The following is a 27320-nucleotide window of genomic DNA, read 5'->3' as shown; positions in this document are numbered from 1 at the left end:
TCTTGAGGGTTCTAGCCCTGACTTGGACTTTGTCTTCTGGTATAGCATCATCTGAGGAGCTAGTCCTCTTCCTACAATAGTCATCCCAGGCTCTGGCCCCTACTCCTCTCTTTGAACAATCCACTAGTCCCATGGCAGTCAGTGTGGTCAGAAAAAAAAATGGCAGCCTTCCCTGGGGGAGGGCAGCTTGTTTATTGAATACAGAAGATACATTTACAGAGTACACAAATAAATAACTGCACATTCTCCATCCACAGTCCATGGCATGACGGCCTGGTGGACCTATCAAAGGCCTAAGACACTAAACTCCCTCTGTCCTACCCTCACAACCAGAGCTACTTTGGGCAAGGGAGAAAATAAACCCCCACTGGTTCACACCCCCAGAGATTCCTGGGGAACTGGTAGGTGGGGGAATTCCGAGGCTGTGAGGCTCGGGCTCTCCGCTGCCTCCTATTCAGAGGGCAGGAGATATAAGGATGTAAGGAGAGGGTATATAAGGCACAGTTGACTTGGCACAGAGTGGTCTCTTTGGTTTGGTTTCCCAGTGGAGGTGGCATACGTAGAAAAGAGGGCCTAGCTCAAGGCTTCCTTCTGAGAAGAACTGAGTGGAGTAAGACTCTTCCTGCTGACAGAGGCTCTTAGTCTAGCCAAGGCCCAAGCTAGGCTCTGTCCTGCCCCTTCTACACACTGAAAGCAGCTACAGAGGGAGGGAGCTTGGATTCCAGCCTCCTATGGTGATGGCAGGGGAGACCATGACAGCTAGAAGGACTGTTGTGGCTCAGTCCTCTGGGAAAGCAGCCCCTGCAGCCCTCCCCACCTCCCAGAATGGCTCCCTCCAGCCTGAGACTCAGTGGGGCCAGCCTGGAAAGTTAATGCTATGAAAAAGAAATGGGCACAGGGCAGATAGGGGCAAGGCCAGCTCTTACAGCAAAGTCAGTACCCATGGCACCCAGGGTTCAGAGGCAGGTAACACAGTACGGCTAAGTTCCAGGGTGAGGTTAGGAGAAGCTGAGCAGAAGGGGAGTTGAGCAGCCCAGGACTCTCCCCCAATTCAGCTACTCCTTTCTTTCCTCTTCCTTTTGGAGGGCTGTGGGTTTGCAAGGGTGTGCACCAGCCACCCTCCCTCTCCCCGCTACTCCCTCACTTATACCCAGGCTAGACACTAGATGGCGCCATCATGAAGCTATAAAGGAGGTCATGGCTACTCCGGATGAGCAGCGAAGGGCAATACCAAAAGATAGACCGAGGATTGACAATGGACTTCTGAGGAAAATCCTTTTCAGGCACATCCATCCCCCAGGTAGCAGCAGCTGAGCTCCCTTTAACCCCTCACTGTTGGGAAGGAGGCAGATGGGGGATGTAACAGCATCCAAGTAGGAGACAGAGACAGTAGTAGGCTCTGCAAAGGCACTGACGGTGATAGAATCCCTCTCATAGAGAGGTTGAAGCCTGAGCGTAAGGTCCATGTCACAGTCCTACACCAGAGGTGCTGGCAAGTCTGTGGGCTAGAAGGGGTCCCTGGTGGCACAATGAAGATAGATCTTGACTAAGGGAAATGGTGGGGTCACTTGGATCTAACTGGAGCTAAGGGACTAATGAGGCGCCCGGGGCTGGCAATCCAGCTATAGCAAAAGCTAGACCTCCCACTGGAGTACACCCTTAAGGATTAGCATGGCAGCGAATATGGGAGCTAGACCAATGCTTTGTGGATAAAAAGGGGTTAATAAAAGTAATGGATTAAAAGAGTCCTGAGCCATAGGACCCTTTCTACCCTACACTGTAGGTCCCTTTGGTCCAAGGAAGAGGCAAACATTAAGGAGACCAGTGGGGACTGGGTCCTGTACCTTTTCCCAACTCAAACAGAGCAGCTGCCTCCCAGATCCCAGTTCAGGTGGCCTGGGGCCACCATTCCATCATAGCAGGCAAGGTAGGAGGTGAGCGGCTGCTAAAGGTATAAAGAGGAGCTGGGTCCAGACATGCTCTGCATGCTGCTGGCCCTGAGGCCTCGCTGGAGAGAAGGGATCAGGCCCAGGTGACACACAGAGAGTGGCCAGACGGTAGTGTGTCCATGTCAGCGCTAGTGGCTCAGCCATTATACTGCTGCTGATAGCGCAGGTTGAGCTCCCGCAGTTCACGCTCCCTAACACGGCGAGACTTGTTGGAGCGTGTGGAACGGCTGGAACGTGTGGACTGGGAGGATTTGGTGCTCTGGCAACGAGAAGAAGCACGCTTGAGGAGATTCTGAGAAATGGATCGGTGGAGATTCTTCATGGATGAAGAGGCTGCCATGCTTACTACCCATGGGTGTCTTAGGGCTTGTAGTGCAGTCATCCGGGCTCCAGGGTCCACTGTCAGCAGCCGGTCAATGAAGTCCTTGGCCAGATTAGATACACTAGGCCAGGGCTAGAAGCCAAGAACAAAAATTAGTGTAAGAAGACTCAAGACTGTCCTCATATCTGGATATTCCCGTTAGATGGTAGAGCCCTAGTTTTGTGCAGCACATGGAGGAGGTACTCGGTAGGTACAGGTGTGGCGAATTGCTCACCAAGGGATGCTGTCTAATGGAGTCCTTTGTGGAAACTGCTTAGGCCACGGAACTCAACCTAGTGGAGCCAAGTGCGGTGGAGGGTTGTGGATCCTTAAGCTGCTCTACTGAAGGTCAGGTTCTGGGGCCCTGAATCTCCTGAGAGAACTTCTAAAAAGGGCTCTGATACGTAAAGGGTAGGCAGCTGGATAATTGCCTGTTCTGCTACACAGGCTCCACTATGATGCCAGGGGCACCACTGCTTTCTTTAGTGCTAGGTGAAGTCTGTTGTCCTACTCTGCAGCACCCTTCACCTTGGGGAGCCTCTGAACATGCTCCTCAGGCTGCTCAGGAACATCTTACAAGGGTCCACATTCCAGGTATGGACATGGCCATTTAACACACACCAGCTGATTCACATTACCCTAGTAGGGCTCCCTTGATCTCTTGCTAGACAACAGGTGAACCCCTTCCCAACTGCTAGACAAAAGTGATGCAGAGAGAAGACTCATCTGGATGCCTAAGGAAGAGGTAGGAGGCTTGTAGTCACCGTCCTCGCCTGCCTTTTAGAAATCAAATCTTAGATTTCACTGAGCTTAACTGCAAGTGACAAGAATCCAGCATGTAACAAGGCCACAATCACCATTAGGCCAGCACCCAGTGATGCTAGCACTCAGGAGGAAGAAAGTCAACGTCCGAGGACATGTAGCTATGGTGGTCCAGAGAGAGCTTGCTTACTCAGAGCAGCAAGCAGGTCCTGATACCCCTGTGGGTCCGTGGAGCACAGGTTCCTATGTTGAGACTAAGGAGGATGAGTGGATAACTGCCAAGAAAACTTTGGCTCACACATTAAGAAGGCCCTATGGAGGGGCTGGTGGGATGGCTCAGAAGTTAAGAGGACTGGCTGCTTTTCAGAGGACCTAGTTTTGATGCCCAGCCTGTATGGCAGTTCACAACTGTCTGTAATTCAAGTTCCAGGGAGTCTGACACCCTCTTCTTGTTTCTGCAGGCATGTACAATGCTACACAGACATAGGCACCAAAAACATCCATTCATACAATGGAAAAAAAAAAAAAAAAAAAAAAAAGCCCTATGCATTGCTGCTGGCACCTGAGCACAAGCCCCTGCCTCTCACTTACAAAATGGGGCCTATCAGGACTTGATGAACATAAAGCCCAGCAATGAACACACTGGATCACAACGCCTGCACTGTGCTACCTGCTGGGCTTCTCTAGTAACTAGAAGACATTCTGAAGCCCAGCCTGGGTTCCTGGAAAAACAGCTCCAAAGGAGCCCAGAGTGCCCTGCACATGGCTGCATGATTCTGAGTCTGTCCCTTATTCCATTCTGGACAGAGGAGCAACCCTAAGCCAGGCATTTTTGTACACACATTAGATCCCAGCAGGTGAGCCAGGGGTGGTAGTACACGCCTTCAATTCCAGCACTCAAGAGGCAAAGGCAGGTGGATCTCTGACTTTGAGGCCAGCCTGGTCTATAGAGTGAGTTTAAGGGCCACACAGAGAAACCCTGTCTTGAAAAGTCAATAATAATGATGATGATAGCAAAAGATCCCAGTACTTGGCAGGTAGAGGCAGGAGGATCAAGAGTTCAAAGCCACCCTGTACTTCAAAGACAATCTGAAGCCAGTTTAGGCCTCCTGAGACCCTATCTCAAACACCTTCCTCTAAAAGAGTAGCAGTTTCTCTGCAAAAGATGGAACAGTGGTTAAACTAGATTCACAAGCTAGAAATCTGAACGCGGATGAACTGGTGGCTTCCTCACTTCAATTCCTCACCCAGTCAAACTGTGGACTCCTGGGGCTTGGAACCAGTCTGATACAGTCTTAGAAGGGCCTCTTACCAGACCTGTATAGTGAGCTTAAACATCTCCATCTCCAGAGTGGCACAGGCGAGCACCAGGCACCAACCCCTGCTGCTTGTCAGGCAGTCAGCCTGTTAGTGCTAAAGCAAGCCAGATTGATCTACCCTTCCTATTCCCCCAGACTCTCGCCTTATCAATTACTGTGTTCGTGCCACTGTGTATAGAATGCCAATAGATTCATTTGTCTGAGTGCCAGCACAGCTCTCTGGAAGGCCCCCAACACTCTCATTCTTTGAAGAACTGGGAAAAACTATGCTGGTAGTGTGATTCCCCAAGCCAATGCAACTCAAGTCGTCATACCTTTGTGGGATAGGAAAAAAAAATCAGTAGGAAGTCAAGCAGGCTGAACGCAGGGAGGGGGGCCTTGTCCAGTTTGCAGATGGTGAGGCAGGGACTTGGGCTGACCGCCGGCTGAGCAACCTCTGAAAAGCTAACCTAGACTGAAATATAAGGCCTCCTACACCTCCACAGTCCCACTTCTGGCCTCAAGTCCAATCCAGAAAGCAGTCAATACCTGCAGCACATCCCACCTGCTTCTCTGAAGCCTAAAAATGTCTGCCAGGCTATGACTGACTGGTCAGGAGGCATTCAGGGCATGAGAAAAAGAAAAATGATTAAACAGCCATGCCCTTCAGTGTCCCAGATTCTAACTGCTTTCTCTGGCTGAAGGACAGAACTCTGACCTCAGTACATATCCTTGGCATCCAACAGGAACATTCGTGGCCTCAGTTGGCTAACAGATAAGACAGGTCCCAGATAGCAGCTGGTTAGTCTCCCATAGGTTTCTACCTGCATCTGGACTGATATGAAACACAGGAGGGGGTGAGGGCTAGCAGGAAATGTTAAGAGGTTAGTTAGCTCTACCTGCAGACATTTAGGAGATTAGAAGACAGTTTCAATAATATGCTACTAGTCCATACTCTCCATGAATCTCTGGACACTTGTATGGTAGGAAAGGAATGACCTCCACTCTGAGTCTGACCATCAAGCTGGCTGACTTTTTTCTCCAGTCCACAGACCCCCAGACACCTTGTTCTCTTGCAGTTAAAGTATTTATTTTTGATGTTGTAACAGCAGAGAAGACAACTGCAGGGAGGGGAGGGGCCACTTTCTAACCACTTTCCCCTCATCATCCCCTATTTTTCTCCTGGGCCAAAGCCATTCCTTTGAGGACTCCTACTATCTCTTAGAGGGAGAGGCACTGATACAGAAAGGTATTCTGTTCCAGCTCACAGGATCTGTTTCCCTTTTCTCTCAGCCCCTTCTTCTTGAGTGGGAGGAGACAGCAAGAGCAGTTCCCAAGGCTACTACAGTCTCACTTTGAGCTTGAAAGTTCAGAAAGGGGATGAGGATGAAGGCACCTGTTCAGCCTAAGCTGCATAAGGGTGAAGAAGCTGCTTCCTTCTGGCAGCAAACTGACTCACATGCTGCCTCAGACTTCCTCTGGCAGCAGGCTGACCCCTCTCAAGTGAGCCTAGAGGAGGGCAAAGTGTCAGGCTATATGCCTGATGACCAATTCCACTTCTTTGTATGACCCAAGAGAACTCACAGCCTCACTTTCAACATGGAGAGACTAAACACAACATAATTCTAAACCTCTCCTAAACCTCTTCTAATTATGAAAGTTCTGAATCTTAAGAACATGCTTCCCATATTTTATCACCGCTTGGCTACAGGCAAAGCATGTAGCATAAGATGTAATATTCTACTGACCTTCTGATCCCTGAGGTTCCTTGTACAGCCCATGACTGGGGTAAGAAGACAGTCCCACTGCAGAGCAGCCAGGGGGAGGAAGGAACAAAGCTGGGCTTGCTACCATGACTCAGCTCTTCCTCCAGCTTTGTCTAAGATGTATTTTTATATTTTCAGATCCAGTATTCCCACCCTCAAAGGCATCCTTTCTGTACTTACGTGGGCCTGAATGAAAGCAAAGCAAAGGGCACAGAAGAAATTCTGGGAGACAGAGCTCTGGATTTACTCAGGAGAGCAGAGCTCTCATAACAGCAAGGACAGCACCCTCAGAAGCTACCCCAAGGTTGTGTTTTTTGAAAAATGCACCAAGACCGGACACTGGTGGAGCCAGCAAATCCTCTACAAAATGATTCCAAGAGAGCCAAGGCTACACAGAGAAACCCTGTCTCAAAAAGAAAAAATAAATAAAAATAAAAAAATAATAATAGAGATGAAGATAACTCAGCTTTCAGCTCAAGTGAGCCAGACCACTTTGGACCAGGGCCCCAGTTGATGCACCATGCATGCCCTGGGACAGAGAAAACAAAGCATTCCAGGCAGAAAGCAGCTTTGCCCTGTGAGATGGAGAAACTGGACAAGGAAAAGGAGTATGCGGAGGAATGCTTAGTAGGGGACAGGTGGACCAGATAAGTTGCCATAACCATCCACCCACTAGAGAGTTCGCACCTATCTTAATGGAGGGGAGACCGTGAGTGAATCTGAAGAAGTCGGAATGTAGGAGAGAGAACAGTGGGGCAGCTTCCTAAACTAGGGGGTCTGGAAGCAACAGAGCCTATGACAAGGAACAACTATCCAGGTAAAGTCAAACACTGAGAAGAGTAGAGGGAAGGTACCACTCCTGCACAGGGAATGACTGAGCACAGCTATGTTGTTCCCTTCTGCTGGTGGGCCTCTGAGGGTTGAGAAAATGGCAGAGATGAAAATAACCGAGCCCAGGCTGACAAGCTGCTGTAAGTATTTGGAGCAACCCTTTCTGTAGGAAGAGCTAAATGCAGTGGAGTTACGAATGTCAGCTGCTTCTAAAACCACAGGGAAGGTCCTACTCTGGGGAGTGTGTAACCAGGGCAGCGGCAACAGAAGAATGCCTCAAGGACTAGACTCTGGGAGCCTGCAGCCCATGAGGTAGCAAATGACGGGGCTCTGCTCTTCCTTTGGAATCTACCTCCTGCTCTATTACAGAAAGAACAGCCCATAGCTCCCTAAAAAAGGATTCCAACAAGGATAGGTCTCCAGCTACCAAGAATCCATTGCCCATAATCAATGGCCCACACAAGGCCACCTTGCAGTGACACTTGCTACGAAGTGTTAAGGAAGGCCTAACTGAAGGTGACAGCAGTCTGGTTTATGTCTAGTGCATGTATGCATGGTACCCAAAATTGAGGTCCAGTCCAACATGGTCCAGATCTCTTGGGATAGAAGAGATTCTATCCCACATTCATCTCATCATTCATCCTGCCATCCCATGCTAGTCTAGTGCTGGTCCTGGACCAAGTCCTGGTGTAACTTATTTATCTCCTTGCAATGGCAGCTATAGATTTGGGGAAACCATCATGGAATCCTGAATGCAAGAGCTATGAGAAAAAGATGCGAGGAAAAGTCAGGTGAGGAGAGGGTCAGAGAAGAGCTGAGATGGGGATGCTCAGCCAATTCTGACTTTGTGAACTCATCTTACTACAGGGTGGTCAGAACTAAATGGTGCTCGCCCAACTCATTGCTCTGTAAGAACCCCTGGCCCCAGAGAGATGGCTGGCCAGCCTGCTGACCAGAGGCCCATACCTGGCAGGCCACCTCCCATCATCCCATATTTCCCAGGCAGAAGAAGGATGGGTTTCTTCTCCCACCAGCTCTGTCATCTGCTCAGAGGCACTTACTCTCCTGAAGAAGGCTTTGTGAGACTTTACCCAAGCCCACCTGTCCCTGGAGTGATATCCAGGCCTACCCCTGGCTCAGAATGCCCAAGTGGAGGAGGATGGCAATTCAGACTTCTAAAGAAAGTCAGCAGAGCTGCTGACCGTACCATCATTCTGCCATCAATCCTCCAAGAGCCTTTTCATACATCCTGCCTCTAGGAATAGAACTCTTGACAAAAGCAGTGACACCAGGCCAAGGATTGTCACATTTCTTGTCAAGTGGAGCACAGCAGCACTGAGTGAGAGAACCCCAACAGTACTTCAGCATGAGTCTACAGATGACTCACGTCCTGTATTCACTCCTTTAAAAACAGCTCCTCAGCCTCTTAAGGTGTCCTATGACAGGAAGTTCGCCTGTTGAGGTGGTTTTGTATCTTGTCTTCTCTCACCCTCACACAGGCCTTCCCGTCCCCCTTAGTAACATGTTCTCATCCCTTTCAAACTGCCTTCTACTCCAGCACCCCTAAACAGGGTAAATTTCAGACTTCTCTTTGCAATGTTATCTCCATCTATATTTCCTCTTTTTTTTTTTTTTTAAGATTTATTTATTATATACACAATGTTTTACCTGCATGTACGCCTGCATCAGAGGGCACCAGATCTCATTATAGACAGTTATGAGCCACCATATGGTTGCTAGGAATTGAACTCGGGACCCTTGGATGAGCAGCCAGTGCTCTTAACCTCTGAGCTATCTCTCCAGCCCACTCCTCTTCTTTCAATGTCCTGTATTTCTCTAAGTGAAGAGCATGCTCATTCCTGGAATTCTATGGAAACTTTTGTGCCCACCACAGCTTTGGCCAGCAGTTTCCTAAGCATACCACCAGCAAGGTCTCTGCTTCATCTTGCCTGACAGCAGTTGCATTTGGGACCTTTCCCAGGATACCACCAGTGACTACTCATACTTCCCTTAGGAGAAACCAGAACAACATTCCTTTTAGTCATCACAATACTCCAGTTCAACCAGCAAATGTTGAGATAGGTAGCTATGGCGTGCCAAGCCAGGTCTGTGGGGAATGTATGTGCTGGCACACACAGTGTCAACTAGGACCTTATAGGTCAGCAAGGAGATATGTGTCCACACACAAAATAACAAAGAAGCACTGAAACAGACACTAGCAAAATACTGAGGTATGTGTTGCAAAGAAAAGCAGACTATATTCCTTAAAGCCAAGATGGAATATGTTCCATTTGTAGGCCTGCTCTGCTCTTTAGCTGTGAAACCACTGACAAGCTACTTACCACACTAGCCTCAGTATCCCTGTGTGTAAAATGGGTGAAAACTGGAGATGCTAGATGTAGCATACCCAGCTCAATACCTTGAATCTGGTGGGCTCTATACAATGGCAATGGTTAGCATTATTCCTAAAGAAAATCAACCTTTGAATTGGACCTTTCATGGCAGATACATTTCTAAGGTCAACACCAAGAATAAATCAAATAGTCTGAATAAAACCTTACTGTGCTGAGTGACTGACTGTAGCAAACGTCTGGGGCCTGTAGTACATACAAGTGGGGTACAGCCTGAGCCTGGACTTTGGATGGAAGTATCAAAATGTCAGGATTGTGGAACACCACTACCACAGGGCCCAATCAAGTGTTCAAGGGTGGAAGTTTTCATACTCTGGGTAACAGAGGATGGTCCTCTAGAGAGGATGGGCCTCTCTAGATCCACCCTCAAAGCTAATGCTCCTCCTGCAGAGCTGGGACTAGCATCATTTTCCTAAGCACGTGGTACCTACTCCCTAGAATCCAAGATCTGTCCCAACCAGGCCCAAGAGCCAAGCTGGGGCCATTTTAACAACACATAACGATTTAGGCATCACCTATAACACTTTCTGCTACATCTGACCTATAAGAAAGCTAGGGATCTTCTCAGCAGCACAGGGTTCCCCAAAACAAGGCCTTCACCTCTTTCACTTCTGCTCAACTCTCTCAAACAATATCCAATTTACCCAGGAGCTCAGTCAGGTACAGGAGCCTTCTGCTGAAGTCCACAGCCAAACCCTGCGAAGACAAGGGTGCCCGGCAAGGCTTGGTGTACAGGAAACAGGTAGACTTTCATGTCTCTTGTATTTTCCCCAGATATGCTTGTGGACAGGCAGTGACCAGTAGGACAGAAAGATAACTGGTAGCCAGGTGGATCTCTGAGGCCAGCCTGGTCTATAGAGTGAGTTCCAGGACAGCTAAGACTACACAGAGAAACCCTGTCTCAAAAACAAACAAAAAACTGGCCTCCAGCACAGAGGACCACCTCCCCCACGCAACACCCAGATAAATCATTTGTAGGTGTCTTAATAACTTTTCATATTGCTGTGATAAAAATACCTTTAAAAGTGTAGCTTAAGTGGGACTGGAGAGATGGCTCAGCAGTTAAAAGCACTGGCTGCTCTTCCAGAGGACCAGAGTTCAATTCCCAGCACCCACACGGCAGTGCACAGCTGTCTGTAACTCCAGTTTCAGAGGATCTAGCACCCTTGCACAGACTTGCAGGCAGAGCACCAATGCACGTAAAAATAAATAAATCTTAAAAAAAACAAAAAGCTTTCCACAGAGGGTGGGTAGGCAGGTAGTTAGACCTCTTCTTGAGGTTAGTCAAGCTCCTGGTGGCACAGGGTCTGCCAGGGATTTGACTCAGTACTGGGAACTGATGCACTCAACTCCAACTAGAGGTTAGTGGAGGCAAAGACTGGGTAATGCCCAGCTCCTGCTCTCACACTGAGGGCCCACGACTCCGGCAGAGCAGGCACAGAATATCTGGCTCTTCTTTGGATGCCAGTAGGAACAGGAGGCCTGAGTCCATTCCCTACTCTGCTAATTTGTTATTTCTCCAGGCTCAGATAATCAATAGCCAGTTAGCAAGACTGCAAGCTCCAATTAGATAAACTGCTCGATCAACAATTGCCAGAATCAGAAATTCTTGGGTGCATCTATAGATTTTTCAAGTTTTTCTACTTAGGAAACACATACTCTTTCTCCCTCCTCCTGTCATCTGGAAGGACTCTCAACACTTTGGCACCATACAAAGCTCAGAATACAAGCAGCCTTTCAACTTTCAGACATTCATGCTCTACTTAAAGTATCTGTTTCAGCTATAACCTAATGTAGTCCCCGAGCCTCCTGTCCAGGCTGCAGAACTTTCTGAGAACCTTTACAGGGTTCTCAGGCTAACTTGTGGCATCCTGCACTCTTGTTTAGTACTGGTCCAACACAGACAGGTGAGAATCAGTATTTTTTAAATCATATATTCACTCACTTAAAATCTACAGATGACAGGAGAACAAACACGAGCTTTCCATTGTGTTGCTCACTCTGTGGAGAGTGTCAGTGTTCTACAGTGACCTCTTTACTTCAGAGCCCACACAGGCCATGTGTCAGTGTAAACAGTTCTCTTCCTTGCAGAAATATTGTAGAAAGACCCCTTGCTAGCGCTGTGACAGAGCTGCACAGGGGAAGATGGCTCTGTTCTTAAATCACTGCCACCTTTGAAATGTATGACCTAGGGACTCTCCTACAGAAGAACAGCCCCATTCCTGAGAAAGGGCTGTCCTTGACTAACCCCTCAACTTCATCTGCAAGCTAACGGGGAGGCTGCTATAGCGTGGGATCCTAAGCCCTGAAACAGAGTGATGTGAGGCCCTTGGGTGACTCTCACAAAGAACACTGTTCTGAGCCAGATGATGGGGATGGGAGTGGGTGGTCCTGGCCCTAGGAGGAAAAGTCAGGCCACAGAAGGTAGTTGCTCCTAGAGCTCCTTCCCAATGGAACAGACACTAGAGATCTTAGTGTAGGTTGCAAAAAAGGCAGAAATGGCAGGTGGCAGTGATGATGCATACCTGTAATCCCAGATTTGGGAGGTGGCTACAGGAGAATTAGGAGTTCAAGGCCATCCTTGATTACATAGAGCTTCTGGTCAGTCTGGGCTATATGAAACCCTCCCTCAAAAAACAAAGCAAAGGGGCTGGAGAGATGGCTCAGTGGTTAAAAGCACTGCCTGCTCTTCCAAAGGACCCGGGTTCAATTCCCAGCACCCACATGGCAGCTCACAACTGTCTGTAACTCCATTTCCAAGGGATTGGACACTTTCACACTAATGCACATAAAATAAAATTCAATAAATTAAAAAAAAAAAAAAGCAAAGAGGCACTAATTGTACTCAGTGGGTAAAGGTGCTTGCCATTCAAGACTGATGATTTGAGCTTGATTCCAAGAATCCACATAAAGGTATAAGGAGAGAACCTACTCCACAATGTTGTCCTCTGCCCTCTACATACATGCCATGCGTGCACACACCCACAGCCACATAATCACACATACAATAATAAATAAAGCATCAAAAAGCAAAACACAAAACAAATAAAACAACAACAACAAAAACGGCAAAGACAACTGTAGTGCCTGGCAGGCCCAGCCCTGAGGGGAGCACTCTGTACTTGGGGGAGGCACCCTCCCTGTCTTGACAGAGTTCATAGTCCTGCAAAACTCAGCTCATGTTCCTTACAAAGCATAATGAAATCTTCTAAAAGCACATAAGCATTCTCCAGCTTGCAGTATGTGCAGTCTGCTGCAGTCGGCCTCATCTTCTCCCCAGTCAGCGTCCTGCTACGATCAACTAGCAATGACTCTCTTTGCATCTTCCTTCAGCAACCACAAACTGGATGGCTTGCTATTTGAACCTGGCACACAGGTTAGTATTTGTGGGCCTGTAACTTAGTATATAAATATGTGAGTTGAAGTTGGGCATGGTGGTGCATACTTGTAATTCCAGCATTTACGAAACAGAGGCAGGAGGATTAAAAGTTGAAGGCCAGCCTTGGTTATACTCTGAGTATAAGGCTAGTCTGTGCTATATGACACTCTGTCTCAAAAAAAAAAAAAAAAAAAAAGTAAACTAACTTCTAACATCTTAAGGTCAGCTCTGGTTTCTCTTGTAAAAATCAAAGTATGTGGATACATGTGGCCTCTATTGTTGCATGGCAAAACTGAAGCGAGATAAGATACTGTTCTTGAGGATGGAGCATATTCATTCTAGCTTATGTTGTACCCAAAGGAATAGACACTACAGAGGCCCTTACCCCTACATCCACGTAGCTACTAGGCCTAGTCACAGCTTCCCACTGCTAGTGCACGCATCTCTCTGCCTCTCTACTTGAGGGCTCTCTCCAGCACCCATTAACATTCAAGATAGGCAAGAAATACAAGGGATTTAATGCTGAAGATATTCTAAAGATTTTTTTATGTGTGTGTTTGTGTGGACGTGTATGCATGTCTGTGCTGTGGCCCATGGAGGTGGAGTCCTGACCTAGAATTATGTAAGTGGTTGTAAGCTGACCAACATGGGAGCTGGGGACTGAACCCAGGTCCTCTGCAAAAGCAATATGCACTCTGAACCGCTGATTATCTCTCCAACCCCAATCCCACCAAAAGAAATTCTTAACTCTTAAGGTAGAGTTGATATCCTTAAACTCACACACTTCCATGATACATTCCTGTGACACAGTCCACACAGTTATTCATAAGCTTGGAAGTGGGACTGAGTTCCAGGAGCAGTTCACTTTTGTGTGTGTGGTGTATGGTGTACATGTGTTCCTGTGTGTACAGGCACACATGCACTTGTGTGTTGAGGCCAGAGGCTGATCTTCTTTATCCTACCCCACCCTATTTTTTGAGACAGGGTCTCTCACTGAATCTGAAACACAGCATTTTGGCTAGAGGGATGCTTCTATCACTGCCTCTCCAGTGTTGGGATGATAAGCACATGCACTTTTGCATGAGTTCTGTGGATCTGAACTCAGGTCCTGTGGTACATGGCAAGCACAAAAGTAGCTGAGCCATTTCCCCAGCCCCAGACCACTTCTTTTTTGTTTTGTTTTAGACAGGGTCTCACTATACAGCACTAGCTGGCCTGAACTTGATATGTGGGCCAGGCTAGCCAGCCCATTTCGTAATGTACTGTTCATTAGATTGACCCTTTTCCTGTGTCACTTTCCCCTTCCTTTGCTTACCCACCTCCCACATAAGCTTTCTGCTGCCAGGTCTTCACCTCAGACTTACATTTAGGGGAATCCAAACTAAGACACTTTGCTAGTCTCTGTCACTTCTATACTGTCTGCCTAGCCACATGAGCATGACCTTTAGAGCAGGCCCCTCTGACCAGGAGCTACAGGTTATACCTTCTCTCTGAGGGGCCCTGCTAACACCCTTAGAACAGGGGCAAGACAAACTCACCTCCCCCAAATAACTGTATTTGCCCCTGAGGATCTGCCGGTATAGCCGGGTGCGGTTGTCATCCTCAAAGGGCATAGTGCCACTGAGCAGGATGTAGGCAATGACACCCAGTGCCCACATATCCACGGAATTGGTGTAGGGTTTTCGAACCAGGACCTCAGGCGCAATGTATTCAGGTGTGCCACAAGTGGTCTTCATCAGGCAGTCATCACCCTTCTTTCGGGCACTGGCCAAGCCAAAGTCAGTGATGATGATTTTGGAGTCAGTACCCGGGTGGTAGTAGAGAAGATTCTCAGGCTTGAGGTCTCGGTGTGTGATGCCAAGGGCATGCAGATACCGGACACCATCTAGTACCATTTGCAGCACTCTTGTGGCATCCCGCTCAGTGAAAGAACCCTTGGCAATAATCCGGTCAAAGAGCTCACCACCAGTGGCCAGCTCCATCACCATATATACACGCTCCTGTGTCTCAAACACTTCCACCAGCTGGATGATGTTGGCATGGCGTACCCGGCGCAGCACTCGGAGCTCAGACTCACACACCTCCCGCCCTTCTCGATACTTGGTCTCGATCATCTTGATAGCATATGGCTGTCGGGTTGCCCGGTGTTCCACACGTACCACTCGGCTAAAGCTGCCTCGGCCAATCAGGGCCTTGATATCATACTTAGCTGTCACACGTGGGTCAAATTTGGCCCTGTACTTGGCCACCCTGGCCCTGCGTGGTGGCTCTGAAGGAGGATCTGTGTGGCCAGAAGTGGGAACACCAAGGCAGGGAGGTGCATACTGACTGGTAGCTGGAGACCCAGCTTTGAGAGGGCTAACGCTGTCCATCTCTGTGATGAAGTGCTTGTATACATCATTCTTAGTGCTACTGAATGGCTCCACTTTCTTGACCAGATCCAGCTGGACATCCTTGGGTGGCTCAGGAAGGACCTTGCTTGTCCCACAGCCCATCACTGACACGGGGGCATCCTCTCCAGCGAGGCTGGCAGGACCTGCTCTGTAGGCAGTGGCCCCGTCTACACCTATGCAAACAGAAAAAAAAAAAAAAAAATGGTAAGTCAGAATAGCCAGGGACACCTCTGAAGGATAACAGTTACTTTCCTTTTCCTGTCTCCTTAATAAGTGCAGTCTAACTAAGAATGGAGTCAGATAAGGGACAGGGAGATGAATAGGGTTGGGGTGCATGATGTGAAACTCACAAAAAAAATCAATGATAAAAAAATGAAGCTTAGACACGGTGGTGCATATCTGTAATTCTAGGACTTTGGAGGCGGAGGCAAGAAGGGCATGCAAGTTTGAGGCCAGTCTGATCTACATAGCAACTTCCAGGCCATCCAAGGCTATTTAATGAGACTCTGTCCCAAGAACAAACAAAAATTGATTGACACAATAACCTGCAAAGGGATGTCTTTGACCTCTTAAGAAGTTAGAGTAGGGGATAGAAAGATGGCTCAGCAGTTTAAGAGCACTGGCTATTCTTCCAGAGGACCCAAGTTCTATTCCTAGTACCCACGTGACAGCTCCTAACTGTCTGGTCCTCCAGTTCCAGGGGATCTGCTGTCCTCTTCTAGCCTCTAATGACACCAGGCACACACATGGTGTACAGACATACATACAGGCAAAACACCCGTACACATAAAAATTTTAAATAAAATAAAAGTAAAAACAGCCAGGCAGTGTTAGTGCAAACCTTTAATCTCAGCACTCAGGAGGCAGAGGCAGGTAGATCTCTGAGTTCGAGGCCAACCTGGTCTACAGAGCAAGTTCCAGAAGATCCAAGGCCACACAGAGAAACTCTGTCTCAGAAAACCAAAAAATAAAATAAAAACAAAGATGTTAGGGATAGTAATAACTCAAACCTATAACTTTAAACAAAGCCTGCACACAGATCTATAGTCAGCAGTAGATCACTGTTTACTCCAATTAGAAGGCTGCTATCAGCATTCTACCATTCCAAATACAGACTGAAACAGGAAAAGGGGCCAGCTCTGAAAGCTAGGGGACACAGGTAGCACCCTTCAGATGACCACAGTTGCTCCACACTCTAACCACATCTGCTTTGCTTTGTTTTTTGAGACAGGATCTCACTATGTAGCTCTGACAAGCCTGGAAATTAACCTGTCTCTGCATTCTCTGTTTATCTGTCTCTCTCTGTCTTCTCAAGACAGGGTTTCTCTGTGTAGCCTTGGCTGTCCTGGACTCACTTTGTAAACCAGGCTGGCCTCAAACTCAGTGATCCTCCTGCCTCTGCCTCTCAAGAATGCTGGGATTACAAGCATGCAGCACCACGCCTGGCTCCTGTCTCTGCTTCCTGAATGCTCAGCTCCAATCACACTTTATCTTCCCACACTGATGAAGTGGAAATACTGAGAAAATGATGGTGGCTGGCAAAAACTTTGGAAAAATCTATTCTTCTAGCTATGTTGTGTCGGTGTCTTAATAGCCAGCACAGGTAACTGAGTAGACAGGGTGAGTGAGAAAGCCCCAGAAAAGAGACACCCTGGGGTCATGTGACATCAGTTACCCAAGTCACAAAGCTAATACAGACATTATCTGATCCTCCAGGGTCTGCTCAATACCTTCAGATCCCAGACTGATATAAACCATTCCTCAGGGAAAGCCCATGCGTACTGCACAGTAACAGAGGGAGGAAGCACTTGGCACCACTGTCCTCCCTGACCCTATGGAAATGACTAGCCAAGAGAGGTAGGGAGACTTATAGCAAATAAATAGACAAATAGCAATGGCCAAGCATGGCCTCATCTCCTGGTTCTCCATCCAAAGATCTTTTTATTGAACAGTAAAGATTTCAGAAGTATCTGGGCCCAGCAGAAACTGACCTCATCAGGGCAAAGCCTCAATTGTTTCCTCACATCACTAAGGCGGTGAGTCATCACACCTCTGCTGAGCCCTTTTCTCAAGAGCCTATCTTCAGAAACTCAAATTCCAACTATAAGCTGTCATGCAGCTCCCATCTTTATTCGAGTTTTCTTCCTTATTAGCCAGTCTTGCTATGTAGCCCTAGTTGACCTTGAACTCACTATTTAGCCTGGTCTGGCTTCTAATTTGCAGCAATCCTCCTGCCTAAGCTCCTGAGTGCTGAGACTACAGGTATGTGGCTACACAGGTCTCCTCTCAACTGCCTTTCATTACTGTCAGCTCCTTGACAAAGGCTTGTTTTTCAGCTTTCTAGGACTCCTTTGGTACCTAGCAAAGTGCTGAACTCAGGCAGCATTCACTGTCTGTCAACAGAGAGTAAAACATGGTCTACATTTGGACTTCTGTTTGCTATGAAGCAACAATGAAAGATTCTGAGGTATTTTCAAGAAGCAGAAAGAAGCCACAACTGAGGTACAACATCTTTGACAACAATGGAAGCCTATTTGGGTTTCAAAGGTTATTTGAACCTCAAAGTAAGTCTGTCCACAGCTTCCAGACCTAACTCTATTTATGGGCACGGCCAGGAGAAAAGAGCTACCAACACAGGCCTGGTCTGTGAATGTCTCCCAAGGGTGGAAAATAGACATTTGCCCCTTTCCAATGTCACCACCACAACCCACAATTCTCCTCACCCCCACCCCGACACACACAGTAAAGCAAGATAACCTTTCAACTATAAAGAACCTAAAAGCAGGGCATAGTGGCACACACCTTTAATCCTAGTGGTTGTGAGGCAGAGGCAGGTAGATCTCTGTGAGTTTGAGGCCAGCCAGGGCTACAAGGAGAAACCCTGTCTCAAATAAATACATACATATATAAATGATTCTGAACCTTGCTTTGGAAGGCAGAAGTCTCTCAGTAATCTCAGGAATTTGTAATTACTAAATTGTACTTCTCATCATCACATCATAAGTCAGACATACGCCAGACAAAAATCCTTGCCATTTTAGACGAGTCTTTTGAACAGAAGCAGCCGCAGTCTTGGGGAAACTGTTTCTACAACTCACACACACACAAACAAAATAAATAAATGTAACTAAGAAGGAGAGTGACAGAGATGACATCTGACATTTGCCCTTGGCCTTCACTTGTAGGCACACACACCTGTGGATGCACCCACATGCACACAAAACAGATAATTAAAAAATAACTAGCTTGCCAGTGGTGGCACACTGCTTTAATCTCAGCATTCACAAGGAAGAGGCAGATGGATCTCTGGGAGTTTAGGCCAGTCTGGTCTATAGAGCTAGTTCCAGGACAACCAAGGCTATGCAGAAAAACCCTGTCTCAAAAAAACCAAAACCAAATCAAACCAGAAATCGTAAATAAAACAATTTTTTTAATTAGCACTAGAGAGACTGGGGAAGGAGCGCTGCTACAAATGTGAGGGATACACAGCAAGACCGTGCATCCCAAATGAGAGGAACGGAGTGCACCAGCGAGTGGGCTCACCCAGGGAAGAGTTCTGGCTGCCACACCTGCCAGTCTTGTAAGTTGTCCTCTGATCTCCACCATGTGAACCATGTGTGGCACACACACCCCCCCCCCATACACAAAGTAAATATATAAATGTAAGAGGAAAAGTTTTTAAAAGGAAAAGTTAGACACAACCCACATAGTCAGCAATAAGACTATTAATTAATTCTAAGTTCAATCCTGGGAATCCATGGTGTAAGAAGGTTGTTTTCTAGCTGGGCACAACTTTAATTCCAGCACTCGGGAGGCAGAGGCAAGTAAATCTCTGAGCTCAAGCCCAGCCTAGTCTACAGAGTGAGTTCTAGGACAGCTAGGACACAGAGAAACCGTGTCTCAAAGAAAAAACAGAGTTGTTTTCCAACCTTTACATGTATGATCTGACACAGTGAATGTACCCACATTCACATACATATCATATGCAATAATGATAATGATGATGATGATGATGATAGATTTGGACAATTGCCTTGGCTGGCCTGAAACTCGCTAGTGTTTTTTGCCTCCTAAGTGCTGGGAATCCAAGATAGTGTTTCTCTGGGTAGCTCTGGCTATAGACCAGGTTGGTCTCAAACTCAAAAATACTCCTTTCTCTGCCTCCTGAGTTCTGGGATTAAAGGTGTGCACCACCACTTGGCCCATAAAGTTTTGAAATACGCTCTCCTATTTAGCTCAGGTTGGCTTTGAATGTGGAATATTCCTGCCTCAGCCTCCCAAGTGCTGAGATTATAGATATATACAGCCATGCCTGGCTTTTAACATCATTAATGACCCTTATACTTTTAGTCTTTCTTTTCTTTTTTTTTTTTCAGTTTTTCAACACAGGGTTTCTCTGTGTTGCCCTGGCTGCCCTGGAACTTGTTCTGTAGACCAGGCTGGCCTTGAGCTCACAGAGATCTGCCTGCCTCTGCCTCCTGAGTGCTGGGATTACAGGTGTGCCAACCACCACTGCCTGGCGATGGTCAGATTTTTATTATTTACTTGTTTCCTTATTTAATTTTTGAGATGGGGATCTATATTACTCTTGCTGACCTTAAACTCCCAAGCTCAGGCAATACCTCTGTCTTGTTTCCTGAGTAGCTGGTACCACAGTTATATATACCACGTCCAGCTTTTTTAGAAAATAGTACCTTGGGACCCCACTTTTCAAGAACAGCTGGACATACTGTCCTACATGATAACAGTTGGTAGACAGAGACCCCATCTTGCTGAGAGTGAGACTTCTGAGGTTTCCTTTGTTTTCTTCACTTTGTCACAATGCCCAACTCTATCTATGATAATCCCACCATCAGAAATACACATCTAGTAATTTGCCCTGAGTTTTCACTCCTAGCACACAAATGTTTACTAATTTCCTGCTTTGGATAGTGATAAAAAGAAGGCATAGTCTTTGCTCTCAAAGAACTTACAGCCTAGACAATGCCACACAAAATCCTTTGACCAGCCAAGTTGTAGCATATGCCTATAATCCCAGCACTCAAGGAGGCAGGGGCAGGTGAATCTCTGTGAGTTCAAGGCCAGCCTGGTCTGCAAAGTCCAGACAGCCAAGGCTGCACAGAGGAACCCTGTCTTGAAAAAAAACAAAAACAATCATTTAGCCATTAATTTTTTTTTTTTCAAGACAGGTTCTTACTGTGTAGCTCTGGCTGTGGCTGTCTTAGAGCTCATCATGTACACTAGGCTGGCCCTGAACTCACAGAGATTCACCTGCCTCTGCCTCCCAAATGCTAGGGGACTAAAGGTGTGAGCCACTAAGTCCAGCTGACCCATCATTCTTAAAATGCCCTGAAAGGCCACTTCAAACTTGCAGCTTTAAAAAGTTTCTTAGATAATTTTCTTACAGCAAAGGAAAACTTAACATATTTCTACCTTAACATCTAATATTCTGACAATGAAAGATTTGTATCAAGAATTACTTCAGTGATGACCTAGCCAATATAATACTAAGATTTTTTGGAAGGGAAGGGTGTTCAGATAAGCCTCTTTCCAGCTCTCAATAATCAGGATTGCTTACCTCTTTCTAGGGCTTTACTTCTCAAAATGTCTCCATATGCCAAGATATGCATAGAGAATGAACTATTGTGTAATGCTCTGGGCCAATGGAGACAGTTCTCTCAGCTATCCTGGAATGTAAGGGTCAATGGTTTCAACTGCTCAGCACAGTCACATCACCACAGAGCTAGTTAGGCTCTGAGGGATGTCAGAGTTGCTCATATAGCATGCTCATACTTACAAAGCCAAATGAAAGGCCAGACCAAATTCTCACTCATTCAACTATGACCTTGTGACTGTCACAAAACCTCAGCGTCTACCTCGGATTCCACAGGCACTCCGATCTTCAAGGGCATTCTGTTCCAAGGGCCAAGAAACTCTGAGATGTGAAACTACAGCTCAGTGTCAGAGGCAAGCAAGTTTCCTGAGGGCTGCACTTTCTTTGGCTCCTTTAGACAACTTAAGCACAGGATTACAATTAGACCTAGAAAACTTGCTTGTTCAGCAAACTCATCCTCTAGTAAGTCAGCATTCCAAAGCCCTTCTAGGAGAGTGGCCAACTGCATCTGTCTGATGAGAAGCAATGTTATCAGAGCTCTCAGATACATAGAATCAATCTTGAAGAAAACCCAAAACACAGGGGATTATCCTACACACCGCTCAATATAAAGAACAACTTTAAAAGATAGCATCTTGCCAGGCATCCCAGCACTCAGACAGAGGCAGGAGGATTGGTCTGCAAAACCGGTTCTAGGACAGCAGGACTACAAGGAGAAAACCTCTTTCAAAAAAAAAAAAAAAAAGAAGAAGAAAAATGGCATTTTCCTAGCTGGGCCTGGTGGAAAAGGCCCATAATTGAAGCTATTCAGTAAACTGAGGCAGGAAAATCCCAATACCTGTCTAAGCTACAGAGTGAGTTCAAGACCAGCCTGGAAGCTTAGTAAAGCCCTATCTCAAAATCAAAAGTGAAAAAGAGGCTGGGACTCTAGCTCAGTGGCAGAAATCTTGACTAGGTCCAACCTTTAGTACTAGGAGAGAACAAAGCAATAATATCAACCACAATGAGGCTGGCGAAAGCACAATGGGTCTAGGCACCTGCTGCCCACACTGACAACCTGATCCCAATCCCAGAACCAACACATGGACCTTAAACTCCTAAGCTCTGCTTCAGCCTCCTGAGTAGCTCTCAAAAAATTGTCTCTGACTTACACACACACACACACACACACACACACACACACACACACACACAAAGAAAAACCACAGAAAAGGTGGGCATGGTGGTGTATGCCTGTAATCTGCCTCAGGGAGGTAGAGGCAGGTGGGTCTTGGGAGGCAGAGGCCAGCCTGGTCTACAAAGCAAGTCTAGGACAGCCAAGGCTACACAGAGAAACCCTGTCTCGAAATTGTCTGGGGCTAAGGTGTAGCTCATATATTAGATTAGCATGTGTAGGGCCCTGGGTTTAATACTCAGCAACAGAAGGAAAAAAAATGATGAAAGACCCTTGGACATTAGTAAATAGTGGCTCCCACTTAGAAAAATTGCAAGTGTACTAAGTATTTCATATATACTATCTCACCCATCTGCAATCTAATGAGATCTAACAAAGTAAACATGACTATACTACTCTGGAACTACGCGAATACGACTCAAAGATTCTCAGGATCCTAAAAAGTCAGTAACTGAATTTAGGTCTTTTAAAGTCTTTCCAGCGAATGGGCAATGGATCCATAATAGGAGTCCACAAAGCTAGTAGCTTCCTGAGGCAGGAGTACAAATCTTCATCCAAGGAGTACAGTCATTAGCTTTTGCTTTCTTTTCTTTTTGAGACAGGGTCTCACTCCATAGCCCAGGATGGACTGTGGAATTCACAATGTAAGCAAGACTGACCTCAAACTTACAGAAATCCCCCTGCCTCAGCCTCCTGAATGTTGGGACCACAGATGTGCACCACCATGCCCTGATTTTGTTTTTGTTTGTTTGTTTGTTTTCCTTCAAAATACTGGTTTCTGAAATGGATATAACAGCTCAGTTTAGTAGAATGCAAAATGCCCAGGGCCAATTAGTCACCATACAAGTGGAGGAAGGAAGACTTTAGAACAACTTTAAAAATACAGGTTTCTGACTGGCACAGTGGCGCATGTCTGTATTCCCAGCACTTGGGGAGGGAGAGGCCAGCATGGTCTACAAAACGAGTCCAGGACAGCCAAGTCCACACAGAGAAACCCTGTCTCCAAACAACAAAACAAAACTAACCAAACCAACTAATTAAACAAATGTGTGTGTGTGCCCGTGCTCGTTTATGTTTCTATCTCATCTTGTTTCTTTTTTGCTTTGCCTAATGAGACAGGGTATATCACTCTGTAGCCCTGGCTGACTTGGTACTCCATATGCAGTCGGGATAGCCTCAAATCCATGGTAATCCTGCTCCTTCAACTTCCCAAAATGCTGGGGTTACAGCATCTGAGCTACTACACAACTTCTGAAATTAAACTGTAAGCTAAGACTTCAGGCCCTGAGAACAATCTCCATCAACAATAGCAGTAATAACAATAACAATAATAATAATAATTAGATGGCCTCTGGAACTCTGTATCAGATTGTCCTTCAACTTTTGAGCACCCTCCTCCTGATTCTCTTTTTGGGAGTGTAGTGATCACAGGCATGCACCACCATACCAGGGCTTTGGGTTATTCTGCTTTTGAAACGGGACCTCATGTAGCCCAGGCTTGTCCTAAACATACTACATAGCCTTGACTGGCCATTACTCATCTTCCTGCCTCCACCTCATAAACGCCGGGATCAGAAGTGTATCCATTACATCGAACCAAGAGGAAAACTGGAATTTTTATCTTGAAAAATGACTCCAAGAGCCTTTTAGATCATCAAGGGTGAAGAGGCTGCAGCGCCTATTTGCTGTGACAGTCTCATACCCTGGCTATGACAGACTTTTCCTACTATGGCTTTATCTGTATCCAGTGGAAAGTCAGTGTCAGAATAGCTTTAACACTACTGCTGTGTGAAAGCAAGGGAGATTTTCCCAAGGAAAAGACATCAATGGTAGATTTTAAAGGACACAGGCAAGTTTCCTATGCTGGTGAGTGAGGGTGGAAATGAAAGGAAGTTTCAAAAACCGAGAAAGTATGAAACCGCGAAGCTAACAGGAGGCTCACGTGCCTCAACAACACACTACATAAACGCAGTACAGAGGGCTGACAAGTTGACTGTAACTAGGCCTCGTCCGGAGAACTCCGAACGCTGCAGGCTACAAGGTTTCGCTTTTCCCTGCGGTGACTAGGGAGGCAATTTTAACTAGTGGCTTTCAGGTGGGAATCATTAATGCAGAAGCTTCAGAGAGGACTAAGCGGATATGGCTCCTTGTACGTATGACAAATTTGAGGTGCAAGCGACCCAGCTGGACTCTGGCCCTTTTTCCAGACAGTACGTGGAAGCGATCGGTGACCCCCGCAGGACCCTGGCGTTCAGTCGCAAGGGAAGGGTGTGGAGTAGGCGCCGCACACAGGCTTAGATCAACCTGACCCGCGCTGGACGCGGGATGGCTGGGCAGCAGACATGTCGGGCAGCTGACCACGTCCACCGGGCCTAACGCGGCAGCGGGTTTCGAAGCCCTGCCAGGTGACCGCGGGTGGCCACGGCACGGCCCGCTCCCCAGCCCGTGGGCCCTGGTGCTGTACAGGGGCCGAGGGCTCGGGGTTGCATGGCGGGCGGCGGCCGGGGCAGCGCCAGGCCCACGCCGCGGCGGAGCTCGCCAGCTCCTCACGCCGGTCAGGCCGAAGCCCCGAGCCGGAAGGCCTCACCTCGCGCGGGCGGCGGGCTCTTCGGAGTCTCGGCGGCTCAGCCCACCGTCTCCCAGCCCAGGCCGCGGGCGCCGCCGCCATCCTCCCGCGTCAGCGTCCTGACGTCATCGCCGCGCGCGCCCGACACCAAAACAAACTGGGCGGCCTACCGGGAGGACCCGAGGCGGAGGCTCCCGGCCGCGGAGGCGGTGGGCGTCCTCTGAGGGCCTGCCAGTCAACGGATTCCGGGCGGGGAAGGGCTCTTCTCGAGGGGTGGTTCTCTCTGCGGCTGGAAATCGCTGGGGATCAAAGCCTGTGGATGGCGACAGTGCTGCGAAACGTAAAAACTGAGGGAAATGGGAGGAAATGTCAGGATTCTAGAGTTGAAGGGGCTCGTGAAGGGAAGGGGAGAACCCAGGGAGCACAGAACTTTCTAGAACAGCCTCTGGATCTCCACGTATGACTAACGTAGGTTTTATAATAAAATCTGTTCAGTTTCATTTGGATCTGACGCCCTAGCTTACAAGGGGTAAACACTATGTAGTAGTCCAGGCTGGCCTCGAACTCTTGGGAATCCTCCCTCAGCCTCCCGGAATGCTGGGGTTACACGCTAGTCTTCTTCTTTTTTTTTTTTTTTTTTTTTAATTGCTATTGAAACAATTTTGGACACTCAGCTATGTTAAATAGGCAGATAATTTCTGAATTGTGGTGAAGTCAGTTTTGGACCAACTTCTAGAGAGCTGTGGGGTTTTAGTTTGGTTGGTTGGTTTTTGGATTTGCGAGACAGGGTTTCTCCATGTAGCCCTGGTTGTCCTGGAACTCTTTTGTGGACCAGGCTGAGCTCGAACTGAGAGAGATCCGTCTGCCCCTAGTGGAATTAAAGGCGTGCCCCACACCTGGGCTAATTTGTTGTTTTGATTTGTGGTTACAAATTTAAGGGGTTGGGGATTTAGCTCAGTGGTAGAGCGCTTGCAAGGCCCTGGGTTCGGTCCTCAGCTCTAGAAAAATAAAATAAAATAAAAATAAAAAAGACAAAATAACAAATTTAAGTGAACTATGAGACTACAAAGAAAGATTTAAAAAATATTGTTAGTAAGCTGGGCATGGAGGTACACGCCTTTGATTCTAGTACTCAGAAGGCAAGATAGGTATATGGCTTTGAGTTTGAGGCCAGCCTGGTCTACCAAGTGAATTCCAGGACAGCTAGTGCTACACAGACAAACCCTGTGTCGAAAAACAAAAACGAACAACCAACCAAAAAAAAAAAGTTGTTTTGAAGCCTAGTATGTCAGTTGGTACGTGTACCTTATAATCCTAGTACTTTGAAAGCAGCAGAAAGTCTTGAGTTTGAGGCTAGCCTGGGCTACATACTGAGGCTCTTTCTCAAAAACAAGGTACCAATGTGTTGCCACACAACCATAGACCCAGCACTTGGCAATCTAAGGGATTACAGCAGTGAGAGGTCGAGAATAGCTAGGCTATATGAGGTCAGCTAGGTCATAGCTAGGTCAGCTGGGAATTTAGATTGAGACCTTGTCTCAAACAGCAACAATGAAAGTTGTTTCCCAAAGGGTAGTGGAATTACCTGGCCTGGTACACTCTGGGAAGCAGAGGCAGGTGGATCTCTAAGTTCAAGGCCAGCATGGTCTGTCTATATAGAAACAGGAGAGCCAGGGCTGCTGTACAGAGAGACCTTGTCTAGAAAAAGAATATTGACTTTGGGGCCAAACCTGGGATCCAACCTCAGTTCTGACATTTCCAAGGTTTATGAATTTTTAGGGAAGTTATTACGCTCATACCTTTCCATATTATTTTCCTATCCTTATATATATATAAACCTATTATAACCATAATCCTAACCTCACAGAAAATAAAGAATAATATAGAATTCCAGGGCCGATGACACTCAGAAATCTATACAACACTTTCATTTGACAGATATTTGGCAAATAAGTTAACATATTTATTTTACAGTCTATCCGGGTGCTGGTTTGGGCTCTAGGGCACAGGCCCAGCAGTGAAGTGTGCTGGTGTGATGGCAACTGGACCCAGGACATCTGAACAGTAAACTACACCTTGTCCATAGACCTGCAGCTCTAGAACAGTGTTGCTGTGGTGCTCAGACATAGGCAGCTGTGCCCAGGCCCCAAGATCCTGGCTACCATCCCGCCCCTCTTCTCTAGCTCTGAGATAAAACCCATAAAGCCTTTAAGCCCCTGGCCAAAGAGCAAATTCTTCCCCCACTCATCCTCCTATCCCAGCCCATGGAAGAGTAGGGACTTAGGGAGCAAAACATCAGGGTAAAAGTAGGTCACTGTAGGAGGGTGGTAATCCCCCACAATGCTCGCCAGAGCAGCCAGCCCTGCTCTCAGAAGCATGGTGCACCGTGGCATTTACTGGGTCTAGAAAACTTTTAGGAAGCTCCAGCCTATCCCTCCCAACCCTATGCCCAGACTGAGGGAGAGGTCACAGGATGGCATACCCTCTACACTGGATTCATTCTCAGTCTAAGCTCTTGTTGGCTATGACAATGCCAACGTTGAAGTTACAGATTCTTTATTTTCATACTCCACAGTGTACTCTTTATCCTTACATTGGGTGCTAAAGACATAAAAAGTACCCCTCACCTTTGAGGAGTCCACATTTGGGAATTTTCACTGGGAGTTAGGCAATCATAAACCAGTGTTATACTGAAACCAAGCTCTGTGTATATCTAAAGGTAGTTTTATTTATTTATTATTTATACAGTATTCTCCCTGCATTTGCAGGCAAGAAGAGGATGCCAGACCTCATTATAGATGGTTGTGAGCCTCCAT

At 47.0% G+C, this 27320-nt stretch overlaps 1 protein-coding gene across 1 annotated transcript; it reads right to left on the bottom strand.

The window, feature by feature from the left end:
* Positions 1-41: 41 nt before the first annotated feature.
* On the bottom strand, positions 42-24664 carry Pskh1 (protein serine kinase H1). Its single transcript, XM_055621497.1, has 3 exons — positions 24526-24664; positions 14296-15323; positions 42-2403 (listed from the first exon to the last, which is right to left on the bottom strand). Exons 2-3 carry the CDS (start codon positions 15250-15252, stop codon positions 2086-2088), a joined length of 1275 nt encoding a protein of 424 aa, XP_055477472.1. The 5' UTR covers positions 15253-15323; positions 24526-24664; the 3' UTR covers positions 42-2085.
* Positions 24665-27320: the final 2656 nt, after the last annotated feature.

The sequence above is a fragment of the Psammomys obesus genome, unplaced genomic scaffold, assembly GCF_907164565.1.
Source record: "Psammomys obesus unplaced genomic scaffold, mPsaObe1.curated_primary_1811, whole genome shotgun sequence".
In the NCBI taxonomy this organism is placed as follows: Eukaryota; Metazoa; Chordata; class Mammalia; order Rodentia; family Muridae; genus Psammomys; species Psammomys obesus.
Note: the sequence above shows the minus strand (reverse complement) of the source record. Positions and strands in the feature narration are given on the sequence as shown.